Source organism: Acanthisitta chloris, unplaced genomic scaffold (assembly GCF_000695815.1).
Source record: "Acanthisitta chloris isolate BGI_N310 unplaced genomic scaffold, ASM69581v1 scaffold23951, whole genome shotgun sequence".
Taxonomy (NCBI): Eukaryota; Metazoa; Chordata; class Aves; order Passeriformes; family Acanthisittidae; genus Acanthisitta; species Acanthisitta chloris.
The window spans coordinates 19,270-34,881 of record NW_008658007.1 but is presented as its reverse complement, the minus strand read 5'-3'; the positions used below and the strand labels follow the sequence as shown (position 1 = coordinate 34,881).

Genomic DNA, 15,612 nt, shown 5'->3' with positions numbered 1-15,612 from the left:
GAGGCATCAGCCGTGTCATTTACTATGCAAATTGAGACCATCAATTACATCCAGAAGGCCCCGCAATGTTTAATTTTCTCTCCCATCTCTCTCTTTATTGGCATCTGCAGAAGTGCAGGAGCAGGAGGGCTCTGGCTTTGCGGAGCTGGAGCCCAGCAGCCACGGGGGAGGCTCTGTCAGTTGTCAACTTCCCCTTGTCTCTTTCAGTTTTAATTACCTGCTTTTCCAGTGGTCCTGGGAAAGCTGGGCTGGAGCTCAGCTGGTGCTGCAGGGATGGGAGCAAAACCCTCGGCAGGGCCTGGCTGCTCTCTTGGTGGCTAAGGGCTCATCTGCTCTTCCCATGGGCTGGTTTTGCCAGAGTTTGGCCGTTCCATGTGCAGAACTCTTTGCAGATCCTGGGCTGGAGAGGGGCTAGCGCTCAGGAATGGCTGGAAAATCCTTTCTGAGCTCCTAGGATTAGACCATGTGTTTGTCACGGGACGTGTGGGGTGTGATGCAGCTGTGGCTCACAGAGAGGTACCCAGAGGAGTGGATGGGAGGTAGAGGGGGTTACAGAGATGTAGGATGGGGGGAAAGGTGGTGCAGAAGGGCTGAGCTGGGGGAGAGGAAGGGTGAAAGCAGCAACCTGGGAGAGGAGGTGTAAGGGGAGGGCTGTCCCAGGGGTGTTGTGAGGTGGCCAGGAGGTCTGGGGGTGGTGGGCTGAGGAGATGGTGCAGTGCCAAGCCCCTGGCCCTGGGGGGTGTGCTGGAGAGATCCCTGTTTGCCCGTTGGGCCGAGGAGCTCCGGGAGAGGGGCTGTCCCCAGGGCATGGGCACTCAGTGCCAGGGCTCTCTGTGCTGCAGGAGGGGTCTGCGTGGCCCAGTCTGTCAAGATCCCGAGGGAGCCCAAGCCGGGAGAGTTTGACAAGATCATCCGCCGCCTCCTGGAGACGTCCCACGCACGGGCAGTCATCATCTTCGCCAACGAGGACGATATCAGGTGCGGAGGGTCGGCCTGGCTGGGGTCAGGGCAGGGGGAGGGACGTGTCTGCAGCAGGGAGAGGTAGCTCTGTGCAGTGTGGCCGGACCAGGACCAAACTCCGGGGTGTGGCGTGTCACTGCCATCCAGCCACCGCCACACACGGAGGGAAAATCCACTCTCCATCATTTTGGAAGCTCTGGCTGTCATGACCTTCTGCTTCACCACGGGCTGGTCAGCTCTGGCTGGAGCAGGACCCAGGCACTGCTTATTCTCTGCTGTGCAGCCCCAGCCCCAGTGTGCCAGGAACAGGTCTGGGGCACCTTTTGGGGAGCCAGTGCTGCTCTGCTGCCTGGCAGGGTCGTGGCCGTGGCCACGCTTCGAGGTGATGAGCTGCTCTGCAGGCGAAGAGGCGTCTGCGGCTCTGTTGTTTATGGAGCAGAATGATTCACATGGAGCCACCCCTGATTTCCTAAGTGTCTAATTTATTAATCAGCAAACATTATGTAAATGTGGGTAAACTGCGAGTTTAAATCAGTTTACATCAGATGTGCAAACGCTCCCAGTTTCTTTTCTCCTTCCCTAATAGAAATGTCTGCAGGGCTGACATCAGGCTGGGGTGAGGGGGAAAGGGAACTTAGCTCGCTGGGTGAATGGCAGGTCCTGCTACCAGGGGCCTGGAAACGATTCCCCATCCAAATGGGATTGCAGCTGTGGGCAGTGGAGTTCTGCAGCACCTTGCCTGGCTTTATCCCAGTGTGGAGTCCCCTGTGATCCCAACCCTCGTGCCAGCTGGGAGATGGGGCACAGGGCCGTGCTGCTGGGCAGGATGGCCTGGGAAGGCTGGTGTGGAACTCCTGCCTGGCTCAGACTGGGTGTAACTCAGCGATCCCGAGGAGCACCCTGGGTCTGCCCTGGGTTGGTGCTGCCCCGCACAGGGACCGTGGGCAGCTGGAGGTGCCCAGGGCAGGACGTGGGCTGTGAGTGCCCTGGGGCAGGATGAACCCGGAGCTTGGGGCAGCCTGGGATGAGCACGGAGCAGCTGGCACGGCTCCCACCGCACGCTGCCTCTTCCCATCTCGTCTCCGCTCTCTGCTGGGTTTCTATGGGTTTTTTTCCTTATTACGCGTTGCAAACACCATCTGGACTTGAAGTGATCAGCTCCGACACGGGGGTGAGTCACAACCTGCCTCCCACTGCCCCGGGGAGCAGAGCCCGGAGGAGCCAGGAGTGCTCTGCCCATCCACCGACCCAGAGTTTCTGGCTGACACCAGCAGAGCGTGCAGGAGTGTGCAGGGGTGTCCGGCGTGGTGAGGGTGCTTGGCAGCACGGATGGCATCGTGCTCCCAGCTCCACTCAGCAGTGTGGTTCAGCCCAGCAGAGCCCAGTTTAGCTCCGTCCTGGGCACTGGTGGCACTGGCTGTTTCTCTCCCAAGGCCTGGGATGCTGAGGGGCTGGGTGCACGTGCTCTCTATGCTGCTGCTTTCCCTGCCTGCTGCGGCATAACCTGATTTTTCTTTTTTCTTAATGTTGGGTAATTAAGGGGGAAATTCAATTACGAGTCAGCAAATATGCAAATGAGGTGGGAGAAGCAGCCTGTGTGCCCGGGCTGGGAGGACTGGGAGGGCGGAGGGTGTGGGAGCTGAGTGGCACCGTTTGCTCTCGTCTATGCCTTTAGACCAGCTCTGTGCCCTGCCCCACACCAGATTCCCACTGCCCTGGGGCTGGACCCGAGCTGGTGCCCCAGAGCCTGCTGCCTCTCTCCACAGAAGGGTGCTGGAGGCAGCCAAGAGAGCGAACCAGACGGGGCACTTCATCTGGATGGGCTCAGACAGCTGGGGCTCCAAAATCGCCCCCGTCCTGCACCTGGAGGAGGTGGCCGAGGGCTCTGTCACCATCCTGCCCAAGAGGGTCTCTGTCAGAGGTAAGGGGCTGTGCCTGGTGGGTCCACTCAGCTCGCCCCTGGGCCAGGCACCTGCCCTGACAGCAGCCCCTTCCACAGGCTTTGCCTGTGAAATCAGCATGGGATCACGGAATGCTTTGGGTTGGAGGGGACCTTCAGTTCCATCTGATTTGCCCTTGGTGAAGCTTTGTTGGCTGCCACCAATCACCTGCTTATTATCTGTGTGCCACGTTTTCCCTACTCCTGCTTTTGTCACTGATGTACCTAGAGAAGTGTTTCTTGTTGCCCTCGATGTCCCTGAGAGTCTCTGTGTTTTGCAGTGAGAGTTCCCTGAGTGTGGCACCTGCAGCTCTGCCCGAGTGTCACCTTGGACAGACACCACCACACTGATGTGTCCCTATCACTCACGAGACCTCCTTCCCCTCTGCCTGGGGAGTTTGGGGACATGTTACGCGTCTCTCTCTCCTCTCAGGGGTTTATTCCCTCCATCCCCTTTTCCCCGGGCAGGTTTCGATCGCTACTTCTCCAGCAGGACGCTGGACAACAACCGCCGAAACATCTGGTTTGCTGAGTTCTGGGAGGAGAATTTCCACTGCAAGCTGAGCCGGCACGCGCTGAGGAAGGGCAGCAGCATCAAGAAGTGCACCAGTAAGAGCTGCAGGGCTGCTGTGGGGGAGCTGGGGGGTGCAGTCCCAGTTGTGAGTGTGGTTTTTTTGACTGAACATCAAAGCCAGGTGGGGACCCAGCAGAGCCCAATCCCAGGTCCCCAACCCCCTCCTCAACCCCCACCGAGCATTTTTAGCCATTTCCAGCCAAAAGAGGCTTTAGGGACGCTGCAGTAAACAAGGCAGCTGGGGATCTGTCTTGCTGACAGCGCTGCTGTCAGGTGATGGTTGGAGGCTCGAGGAGGTGACATGTTTACTGAGAGATGGGAGAGATTTACTGCCTGCCTGGCACTGGCTGAAGACAGATAACGACGCGGCAGCTCGTGGGCTGCGACACGCAGGACTTGGGGACATTGGGAGGGACAGCTGCAGATGTGTGCTGTGCCATCGGGTGGATGGACCTGGCCATGCCTGGAGAGTCTGAGCATTAAGGTTTTCTTTCCCCTGCTTGCACCGTTGAGGATGAGCAGGATGGTGCTTGCACATCTTGCACATGTCCTTGCAGGCATTCCCCAAACGTTCAGTGGATGATCTGGAGACACCTCTCTGTGCCTGCAAGGGCTTTTTGGTGCTGCAACTTCCCCAGGTAGTCTTGTGGCTAATGCATAAGCATGAGCTGGATAAGCAGCAAGGGCATGCAAGGAAACTGGCCTGTGGCCATGGCCTGGGGTACCCAAGAGCTCTTTATCCTTCCTGAGTGCATCACAAAACCCTTGGCACCAGGAGATGCATGAGCAGGCCCTGTGAGCACTGATCTCCTCATCTCCACAGCGACTTAGCTTTTAAACGGGTGATATTTCAGGGCTAAGGTATCAGTGGAGGCAGCTGAAACCACGACATGGCAAATGTCCTAGGAACTGTCTTTAAATTACCTGAATTTGTCAGCAAATAAACCATCTCCTGTGCATTTGCTTGGCAGATAGAGCGGGGAGCTAATGCATGGTGAATCAAATCACCTGCCCGTGCAGATCTGTGAGCTCCTGCCTTGCAGTGCTGATGCAAATGGCCCTTTGGGGGCTGTTTCCTTTAGCTTTGGCTAGAGCCCAACATGCCCAGAGAAACGCTGGCTTTGTTTGCTTATTGCACCCCAAAACCCAAACTGGGGATCCCACCACAGCACAGGACAGCTCATGGCTCCCAGTCCCATATGGGAGGGCTGGGAGGAAGGTGAGGGGTGAGGGCTAGGGCGATGGAACTCCTGGTGGCAATTGCTTGTGTCACCCTGAGACCAGCCCTGGCACTCATCAGATCTTTGCCACGAGCATCCTTGGCGGGAGGACTGTGCCTCTGGACGGGCTCACCCAGCCCAAAACCAGAGCCATGGGTGCTAGGTGCCACCAGCACCCATGAGATCAGGGATTCTCCATCCCCAGCTCCCTGGAACACTGCGGTGAGGGACTTTGATTAACTCCTGCCAAAAGCTGGCACGGGCGGTGTGATGGGAATTGATGCTAATCCCATCTCATCCACTGCTGGAGAAGATAGCTGCGTCCCTCCTCTGAGGGGGCTGTAGAGCCTCGTCACGCACTTGAAAATTAATTACCAGCCCTGTAGAACGATGCACGACCCTGCTATTATAATCAGCGGGTCACATCCCTTTCGTGGCCCTAATCTATTTGAGTTTGGCAGAGATTTATTGTCTCCACGTTGGGAACGAGGCTCGGCTGTCTGCTCCACATTGCCCTGCTGTGCACCAGCCTAATTCCTGTCTGGAGAAAGCAGCTGGGGCCTGAGGCAAGGTGCCGACAGACAGACAGACAGACACAGCCCCAGGGATGTCTTATCTCAGCGCTCAGCCTTGGCATCGGCGCTGGCATCTCTCACCGTGCAGGGCTGTGCTCTCTGCAAGGCACACGGGTGTCTGGGAGGAAAATCCAACCTCCACAGCCTGTGCCAGCGCAGTGGGTTGGAACCTGGGACCTGTGTGGGGCTGAGGTGGCTATTGGGAATCTGAGGAGCTGTAAGGGACCAGCTCTGCTGCCCGATGTGTTCCCTGGGCAGGACAGGGCTGGGGTGGTGGCAGGGCCATCCCCAGGGGCTCAGCTCCCCTGGACAGTCTATTACACCTCCTCTTTTAATGGGTAATTATCTTGACAAGACAGAGTGGCTTGTCTGTGCCTTCAGAGATGAATGTGGGGAAGGGCCCGAAGTTGAGGGGGAAGATTAATGGCTCCTGTCAATAATGTGGAAGGAGGGATCACCTGGCGAGGTTTGCATGAGTAATCTCCACGTTCCAAAAGCGTTTTTAGAACTTTGAAGGATGGGCTATGAATTCACCTCCCTGATATCATCTTTTCCTGTCGGTCAGTGTGTTATCAATTCGCTTTAGTGTCATGTCAGTGGCACACGTGATATCATCTTTTCCTGTCGGTCAGTGCATTATCAATTCGCTTTAGTGTCGTGTCAGTGGCACACATCACCTCCTCCTGGCACAGGGACCTCCGGCACAGCTCATGGGGGCTGTTCCCTCTTGGCACAGGTTTGTTCCACATCCAGTGTCAGCTCCATCCCACCCTCCCACAGCAGGGGTGGAGCACACAGCGCTCGTTTGTGCCGTTCTGTGCCCACCTGGGCAGGCTGTGTGTCTGGTCCCCACGGATCCCACCTTGCATCAGGCACGTCCGAGCACGGCGGAGCCAGTTGGACCCCCTTGCATGGCTTTTCTAGGATGTGCCTCCTCTCCGGAGGAGGGAGGCCCTGCCCTCGCCTCCCTGACAGCCTCCTTTCCCGCTGGCCACTGCCGGGAGCTGCGGCCTGGCCACGGAGGCAGGGCTGGAGGGGCAGAGGTCAGGGCTCTCCGTCGCGGCCGTGCCCCATGGGAGACACTCTCTTAGCTGTAATGAACAGTGTGCTACATGAATCAGTGTCTTTGCTAAGTGATGAACATGTTTCTGGTCCCATTAAGGGCGGTGATGACAGGAGGAAGGCAGCTGTCACTGGTAATTGCCAGATCCCTGCAGGATCCTGTGAGCTGGGGAGGCTGCGGGGCCGGCGAGGCAGGAGGGTGACGAGGGGAGCAGGGAGACAAGAGGCTTTGGGAGTGAGAGGGAGGATGTGCAGTCAGGGGTGGATGCTGCCTGGGTGGTTTCCAGCTGCTCCAGTCCAGAGCTTGTCTGCAGGGGTTTGGGTGCAGCAGACACGTTGCTGGGGGCCGGTCGGGGCGCGGGGAGATGGCTCTCTGCCCTGTCTGTACCCACAGACCGCGAGCGGATCGGCCAGGACTCCTCGTACGAGCAGGAGGGGAAGGTGCAGTTTGTCATCGACGCTGTCTATGCCATGGGGCACGCGCTGCACAACATGCACAAGAACCTGTGTCCTGGCAAGGTCGGGCTGTGCCCCAAGATGGACCCGGTGGATGGTGTGGAGCTGCTCAAGTACATCCGCAGCGTCAACTTCTCAGGTCTGTCGGCCCTGGGGGTCTCTGCTTGTCCCCCGTTACGGGTCACACTGCAGCACCCACAATTCATTCACGTTGCCATCTGGCACTGGCCACACTGCAGCTGTGGGATGCAGAGATGGGGTGGGTTTGCAGCAGATCAGCAGATGAGGAGGTCTGAGCTTCCACATCTCCTGGGAACATAACCCAGCAGCAACCCTGGCCTCACTCTGCCATCCTGCCCTCGCCCTGCCCTCACCTGCTGTCCTGCCCTCACCCTGCTGTCCTGCCCAGCCTCTTCCCTTGCCCTCTCCTCCCGCTGCCTCCTTGCCTGCTGCCTGGCAGAGGTCCCGCTGAATTCCACTGCTCTGTCCTTGTCTGTCTTAGGTCTCCTCTGGAAACGCATCTTTTCCACTGCTCGATCTCCTTAATAAACATTTTCTGTCTTGTCCCCTTATTACTTCTATTTATCTCCATCCTGTGATCTCCTCTGCAGTGTCTCTTTCATTTATTCTTCCCTCTTGCTTGATTTTTCTCTTCCTTCCTTTCATTAGTGTTTATCTGCAGATTTCACTCAATTTAACTTTAAAGCTGCTTTCTCCCCTTTCTTAAACGAAGCAGCAAGGGAGAAGTATCAAACTAGAACCCCCTTGGACCTCATCACCAGGGCACCCCACGCTGTGGGTGCTGTGGGTGCTGAGCCCCACCTTTCCCACAGGCATTGGTGGGACTCCCGTGACGTTCAATGAGAATGGAGATGCTCCAGGGCGTTATGACATCTACCAGTACCAGATCAGGAACTCCACACCTGAGTACAAAGTCATTGGGCAGTGGACAGACCACCTGCACCTCAAGGTAAGGCCAGGGACAGGCTGGTGCTGAGTCAGGGCTTCACATGGTCGGTGCCAGGGGGAACACTGGTGCTGAGTCAGGGCTTCACATGGTTGGTGCCAGGGGGAATGTCCTGCAGGTTTCTCTTCTCACCGTGTAGGATCTAGGAGACAGGGAGCTCAGGGTGCAAAGTCAGGCAGACAGACTCGGGGGGGAGTCAGAGGGGAAGGTGTCCCCCATGTACACTTGTGCTTCAGTTATGGTGACCCACCAGCATGTGTGACCGTATCCCATGGACTCTGGGCATCCGACAGGAAAGAGAAGCCAGAACCACGCAGACAGGATTTTCTCAGGGAAGGAGGGACTTTATTTTGGGATTCTGGTGTTGATCTTCCCAAAAGGCCAATGGAGAGCTTCACCACCTCCCTGTTCCCGTGCCAGGTTGGGCTGTGACCCTTCATGGGATGTGCTGATGTATGGGCAGCAATGCAATGGGGTCAGGGGCTGGGTCCAGGCAGCACTGCTGACAGCAGAGGCAGGGCAGGGCAGCCCCCGTTCCCCGGGGTGCCTGGCACAGGCCTGGCACACCGTCAGCGGGGCTGGTGCTGTCTCCCCCGCAGGTGGAGAGCATGCTGTGGCCTGGGGGCGGCAGCCAGCTCCCCAGCTCCATCTGCAGCCTGCCCTGCAAGCCGGGCGAGAGGAAGAAGCTGGTGAAGGGCATTCCCTGCTGCTGGCACTGCGAGCGCTGCGACGGCTACCAGTACCAGCTGGATGAGTTCCACTGCAAGCGCTGCCACTTCAACGAGCGGCCCAACGAGAACCACACCAGCTGCACCCCCATCCCCATCATCAAGCTGGAGTGGAGCTCGCCCTGGGCTGTGGTCCCTGTCTTTATCGCCATCGTGGGCATCATCGCCACCCTCTTCGTGGTGATCACCTTTGTGCGCTACAACGATACGCCCATCGTTAAGGCATCGGGGCGGGAGCTGAGCTACGTCCTGCTGACGGGAATCTTCCTCTGCTACGCCACCACCTTCCTCATGATCGCCGAGCCCGACCTGAGCACCTGCTCCTTGCGACGCATCTTCCTCGGGCTGGGCATGAGCATCAGCTACGCCGCGCTGCTCACCAAGACCAACCGCATCTACCGCATCTTCGAGCAGGGCAAGAAGTCGGTGAGCGCCCCGCGGTTCATCAGCCCTGCCTCCCAGCTGGTCATCACCTTCAGCCTCATCTCGCTGCAGCTCGTCGGCGTCTGCGTCTGGTTCATCGTGGACCCGTCGCACTCTGTCATTGACTACGAGGACCAGCGGACTACAAACCCCCACTTTGCCCGGGGCATCCTCAAATGTGACATTTCGGACCTGTCCCTCATCTGTTTGCTCGGGTACAGCATGCTCCTCATGGTCACCTGCACTGTGTATGCTATTAAGACCCGCGGGGTCCCGGAGACCTTTAACGAAGCCAAACCCATCGGGTTCACCATGTACACTACTTGCATTGTGTGGTTAGCCTTCATCCCGATATTTTTTGGGACGTCGCAGTCGGCGGAAAAGGTAAGGGAGGAGGGGAGAGGCCTGGCTGTGTGTGGTGGGCTGCGAGGAGCAGGGCTGAGAGAGGCTGTCAGGTCTTAGGCAGGAAGGAGTTCTTCCCCGCGGCCTGGCCAGCTTGGGAATTGGGGCTGGAAGAGCTTTCCATGCTCTGCTGGCCCTGCTGCCCCTCTCCGATGGGAGCACTGGGCAGCACAGGTTGCTGCTGTGTGGGCTGGGGCAGGATGAGTCCCCAGGGAAGATCCAGGTCCCTGGAGTCATGAGCACCATTTCTGCATGGAAAGGGACCTTTCCCCAGTGCTGAGTTCCCATGGGACCGAGGCCAGCCCGGAAGAGGCTCCATGCTGAAGTGTGAGGGATTAAGAACAGAGAATAAAAATCTCCTGAATGCTTTGCCTGCCAGCCAAAACAGAATCATCTCCTGTATGTCAAGCGCAAACAGCTCACGCCTGCCAGCCCAGAGCTGCTCTGACAAACAAACCTTGGAGTCACTGTTCCCTGGAAAAGCCCAGGGTGACCCACCGCCCGGTCCCTCTCTGGACCCCCCGAAGGTATCCTCACGATGCTGAGACTTTTGGGAACACCTGCTGCAAAGGGCTGGGGGAGGTTTGCTGAGGGACTTTTTGCTGTGGACACCTGAGTTTGCCATGTCCTGGAGAACTATCTCTGCTCAGAGCATCCAGCCCCGGAGCACAAAGGGCTGCCCAGGAGCTTTAACCTTGGCTCGACCAAAGAGTCTCACCAAGCTGGTGCTGGCTGGAAGTGTGAAGGAGAATTAAAGGAAATAAATGGAGCCTTTTGCAGCATTTCCATTTTGATGAGATGGCAGGGGAGATACTAACAAGAAAGCAGGTTTTTTAAGAAATTATTGCAAAACAAAAGCTCCCTGAAAGCCTCCTTAATGTGCTTGGCATACTGTGGGTAATAAAGATGGAAATGATAATGATTGTAGATTATGCGCAAGGTTGCTCACCTCTTCACTGCAGCTTGTCACGGGATAATTTAGGGCTGCCGAAGCTGCTGTCAGGCAGCAGCTCCACAATAGGCTGTGCCTCACGTCGGGGGTTGTAATGCACGGGGCTGCTCTGTTATTAGGCTGCTAGCAAGCTGATTAGAGGCAGAAAAAGTGATGTTCCCAACTCCCCTTGGACGCAGAACTCTGTCTCGCAGCCTTGCCGCTGCCTTGAGTCGGCCAAGTGACCCCTGGAGGGGTTTGGGGTTCCAGCCTGGCTCTCAGCTCTGCTGTGGTGGGAACGGGCTCCAAGTGCCCCCTGGGTGGGATGACACCTGGAGGAACTGATCTTGGCATCACCCTGTGTGGTGCTGGTGCTGCTGGGATGCTCCATGGGATACGTCCAGGGGCCTGGGGAGGGAACCTCTCACCCTAACCCTGCTACTGCCAGGATCGAGGGCCTGTCGGGTTCCATGGAGTGTCTGCCCTCCTGGGAGAAGAAACACCAGGAGTGTTGGCCAGGCTGTTGTCCTTCCCTCAGAACATGGCTGGAGTCCTGAGGATGCCACCGAGGAGACCTGCACCCCCAGACTGTTGGCACCTCTGCTCCGGCCCCAGCTGAGGCTGCAGCCTCATGGTCTGGAGAAGCTGGATAATAATCTCTGCTTTTATTCTAATTCACTTTACCTTGTGCCCACAACTTTGCATGGAGGTGGCATATTACTGTAACAAGTCCCCCAAGCCTTTTCTGAAAAGAACCTCTTATCCCTGCCGATCCCGGCGGATTACAGAAATAGCAATAACAGGGATCTAAAGAAAGAGACAATTTCCTGCGCTGATAAGGCGGCAGCGGAACAGTGGAGTCATTGTCTGCTTCCCTGTTTATCACATTTGCTTTCAGCGAGGGAAAAGAGGGAGAGGGAAGGAATGAGAGGGACTGTCCAGTGGTGTTTAGTGTGCTGGAGGAGGGTGAGCGGGTTTGCCTTTCCCTGGCACCCACCGCGGTACAAAATCTCTCGTAGCTGGGCGAGACACAGATTTAGAGTGGGGAGAGCTCCCAGTTAACACAGAGATTTGCTGTGGGACAAGCACAGTCTGCGCAGGGCTGTGCCTTGAGCCTGGGCTGCTCCCTCTGGCAGGACAGGCTCGTCCGGCCCTGGCAAAGGTTGGGCACTGCGCTGGGCCTGGGGCTCGTGCAGGGTCACCTCGGGCTACAGTGGTCACTCGACGCAGGGTCATCGTCCTGAGTCAGAGCTGGCTGTGCCCTTTGGTCCTGCCCAGGAGGCAGCAGGTGCTGCCAGGCCAGGAGCTGGAACTCCCCCAATAACCACAGCACACACCGCCGAGGGCTCCGGAGGAAGCTCAAGTGTTGTTAACTGAGGGGCAAAACAGAGTCCTGGGCTGGGAACCAGTTAAGAGGGTATGAACTGAAATCAAGAGAAATGGTCATTTTTTGCAGTGGCAAAAGGTTAACTGAGCTGAGCTCAGTGCTGTCTTTGGGCTCCAGGCTAAAAATACTCCTCTCTGAGCTGTGGAGGGGTTTGCTGTGCTGAGAGAGCTGCGAGGCTGGCGTGGGCATCGTGGGGGGAAGGTCACCACCAGGGCCCTGTGAGAGCCCAGAAGTGCTGCAGGAGGGTAAAGAGTAGGGAGGAGTGTGGGAGCTGGTGCCAGCAGGGATCTTGGCAGAGGGGAGACTCTGGCACTGCTGGGAACTTGGTCTGGGCGCGTGGGGGGAACACGGAGACGTCTTTGAGCTCAGCTTGGCTGCTCTCCCTCCTCGCTGAAACGCCTCCGAGTCCCAAGGCTTGGGGGGAGTCGTTGCAGAGGCATGAAAGATGGAAATTGCTGGATTGGAAAGTGAGGCTCCTTGGAAAGGCATTGCTGAGGAGCAGTGGGGAGATGAGGGGTGCTGAGCCTCAGCTATGCCCCTCGGGGGTCACACTGTGTGAGGAGAGTCCTGCTGGGTCCAGCACGGCTTAGGGTGCCTGGAGTTGGGGTCCCAGTGCTGCCCTTGTGCCAGGCCAGGCCAGAATACCCACGGCAGAGTCTGGAGAGTTGGAGTGAATAAAAAGGGAAGGGAATAAAAAAAAAAGCACACATATTCTGGCACAGAGATATGTTTTGACTTTGCTTGATGAAATGACATTTTTATTTCCAAAAACTGCCTAGAGAAGGAAGGTGGAACAAACAAAGCGACGCGTGTGACAGCAGGAGGTTCCATTCTGGGGACAGACCAAAATTTTCAGTTGACTCAGAACAAGCTTTGCCGCATTTCCCTTCGGGGGCTGAGTTGGAATGCTCTGGGCCATGGCTTGGTTTGCTTTGCAGGTCACATTCAGGACCCACAGGTCCTGGGGAGGCTGTCAGACCTGTCTGGGAGCAGCTGTCTCCCCCCAGCTCTGACCCTTGGGATGGAGAGCTGCTCCATGTGCCTCTGCCCATGGAGCTGTGCGGAGTCCCTGCCTTGGCGTCTGCCCCCATCACTTCTTGCTTCAGAAACAGGCCCCAGGTGCTGTGTGTGTCCCTGGGGAAGAGGCTACTGCCACAGCCCCTGGGCTTCCCTGGCTCCTCCAGGTCCTGCCTCCTCACAGCATCAAATCCCACATGTGAAACACCTGCAGGAGAATCCCTGGACACTGTGCTCTGAGACGGAGTCATCCGTGAAGTTCAGGAACTGCTTTAAGGCTCCTTCTAAAACCTTGTCAGTGACCTGCAAAACAGGTGTGCAAAGGCATCTGGAGGCCCAGAGTGCCCTCCCTGCTCAGCCCCAGAGGCTCAGCACATGAGCTGTGTGGTGGAGAGGATGGAGCCCATGGAGCAGGGACTTGCCCTCGCAGCCACCCCGAGAGGTGGGGTGGGCAGAGGGAGGGGGTCTCCTCGCCTCCTGCTTCAGATGCCCCCGGCTTGTGAGGAGCCTGCCAAACGCTCTCCATAGAAAAATGGATTATTCTACAGTCAGATTAATGGGCTTTCATTTTGCAAAACATCTGTCACCGTTAGTCCTGGACAGTGAGCGTGAAATTAGTTTTGACTGCAGAAAGGCAACGTCGGTGTGTAATATGTGACTTACATGACAAGGGCCCAGGAGCCAGCTGGGGAATGGGAAGTACCTGTTGAAGGGAGATGGGGAGCGGGGCTGCCCTGGGAGTGGGTGTCCCTGCTGTGCCCATCACCACAGCACCAGAGCTCCTGTCCTGCTGCTGGTGGAGCATCAAGCCTCGTGTTTAAGGTCCAATGGTGCCAGCATTTCCAGCACTGACTCCCCACTCCATTGCTTTAACCCCGACTGTTCCGCGTTCCCCCATTTCCTCCTCTCCAAGCTGACCCTTTTGGATCCCGTTGAGCTGCGATGGGTCTCAGCTCATGCCCTTGTGTCTTGCAGATGTACATCCAGACCACGACACTCACCATCTCAGTGAGTCTGAGTGCCTCGGTGTCCCTGGGCATGCTCTACATGCCCAAGGTGTACATCATCCTCTTCCACCCGGAGCAGAACGTCCCTAAGCGCAAGCGGAGTCTCAAGGCGGTGGTGACAGCAGCCACCATGTCCAACAAGTTCTCTCAGAAAGGAGGTTTCCGCCCCAATGGAGAGGCCAAATCAGAGCTCTGCGAGAACCTGGAAACACAAGGTAAGGTGGGTCCTGTGGGGCCTCACGGCAGGATCCTCTGAGGATGGTCCTGGGAGCAGGGAGGGCTGAGCTGGGGGCGTGGGCAGGGTGGGCAGCGCTCCAGGTGTGCCCGGCAGGGAACGGGCACGGCGGCAGCGCCGGGGGCAGAGGCACAGGGGGGACATTTCTCACTCTGTCACTGCGGGTCACGTACCCTTAAATAAACAACAGAATAAATAATTCACAGGCCTTTGATATGGGCAGATCGGCTACGAAAACATCGCGGCTAACAAATAGCTCTGTCAGCTCTGATTTCTTCTGCTCTATCTAATTGTTATCTGGGAACACCAGCTGGAAACCTGCAGCAAGGTTTGGTTGTCAGCAAGGCACAGTGTACTGCCGGGTGTCCCCTCTGTGTGGTGCCACAAGGATGGTCCCTGCAGGGGACACGTTTGTGCTCCTCAGGGTGTCCCAGACTTTGCTGTCTGTGCCAGCTCCTGTCCATGTCCTTGGCTGGAGTGTGCCCATGTGCCCGTGAGACCCCTGGTACCTGGGCACCTCGTGGGGGATCTCTGCAGAGCATCATACCCTCCATGGCAGCAGCACAGCTGTCTGGAGACTGCTGAGGGAAGGGAATGGGAGCCTGAGAGCACCTTCCCACAGCTCCTGCCCCATCTCTGGGTCTCTCTTCAGGATGGACTGTCTTCAGAGAGCACTGATGAGCTGCTGTGGGGCTCAGCCCCTCTGCCACAGCTCAGTGCCCTCGCAGGGAAGGAGCACACCCTGTGCCACATCCCTGCCAGCATCACCTGGCACAACGGTCGGGGCACGGGGACGGGAGCCAGAAGGGGAGCGTGGGCTGTGCCGATGGTCCATGTGAGCTCTGTCTCTCCTTCCAGCACTGGCCACCAAACAGACCTACGTCAGCTACAGCAACCACGCGATTTAGCGCCAGGAGCGGAGGCACCGCGGCCGAGGGAGCTGAGCCAGCCGCTCCTCGCCGGGACGGGACGGACGGGGAGGTGCGGCCAGGGGACTCCTCCTGCAGGGCAGAGCTCCTGGGAAAACGGCCATCAGCAGCAGCAAAAAATCCATGAAGAACAATCCAGCTCTCCCAGCGCCCACGCGCCGGTGCATGGCTCCCACGGGGAGGGGAACAGCGCAGCAGGGCACGGAGTGCGGGGAACAGGTGATGGACTTCGGCACGTCTCTGGGGTTTTTTTTCTGTATTTTGGCAAAAAAAGAAGATGAGACCCAACGTTTTCCCTTTTCTGGAATTTGTGAGGTTGTTTGTGGTTGTGCAGAACCTTCTGTTTTCTCTTTAGTTTTTTTTATCCTCCATTTTCTTTCGTTCCTGTCTTCCTCCATCCTTCTTCACTCTCTCCCCATATTCTACCAAATTCTATATGTTGCAAAAAGGAAAAGTAAATAAAAATACATAAAATTTACATAAAAAAGAACAGACATCAAAATAAAATAAAATAAAACCTAGACTGTGTTCAAAGTGCTGATTTCTATAGGTGGTTCCTTAATGTATGTGATGACCATATGGATTGAAATACGTCTGCTTTATGTACTGACCAGTCAAAAAACAAAAACACACAAAAAAAACAAAGTTCAGTGCCTGGATGTTTATGAATTATTCGATGACTGTGTAGAGCATGATGATTTTTATACGAGGAGATTTCTAATAAAAGACCCTGGTTTTGCACTCGGCGGCTGCTGTGTCTCGGTGACTTGGTTTGGGCTGATGGGAGAGGCTTTGTGTGG

The 15,612-nt window shown here is 56.8% G+C and overlaps 1 protein-coding gene across 2 annotated transcripts in view; it reads left to right on the top strand.

Annotated features, from left to right (window-relative positions):
- The window catches only part of GRM4 (glutamate receptor, metabotropic 4), a 20,437-nt gene extending 5,646 nt beyond the window's left edge, over positions 1–14,791 (top strand). Inside the window, exons 2-9 of one of the 2 annotated variants that reach the window (XM_009084956.1) lie at positions 843–978; positions 2,727–2,881; positions 3,368–3,508; positions 6,725–6,925; positions 7,620–7,756; positions 8,353–9,288; positions 13,617–13,863; positions 14,742–14,791. In XM_009084956.1, coding sequence (XP_009083204.1) covers positions 843–978; positions 2,727–2,881; positions 3,368–3,508; positions 6,725–6,925; positions 7,620–7,756; positions 8,353–9,288; positions 13,617–13,863; positions 14,742–14,791 — 2,003 coding nt within the window. The remainder of the gene's footprint in view (positions 1–842; positions 979–2,726; positions 2,882–3,367; positions 3,509–6,724; positions 6,926–7,619; positions 7,757–8,352; positions 9,289–13,616; positions 13,864–14,741) is intronic. The other variant, XM_009084957.1, reaches the window with a different exon arrangement.
- Positions 14,792–15,612: the final 821 nt, after the last annotated feature.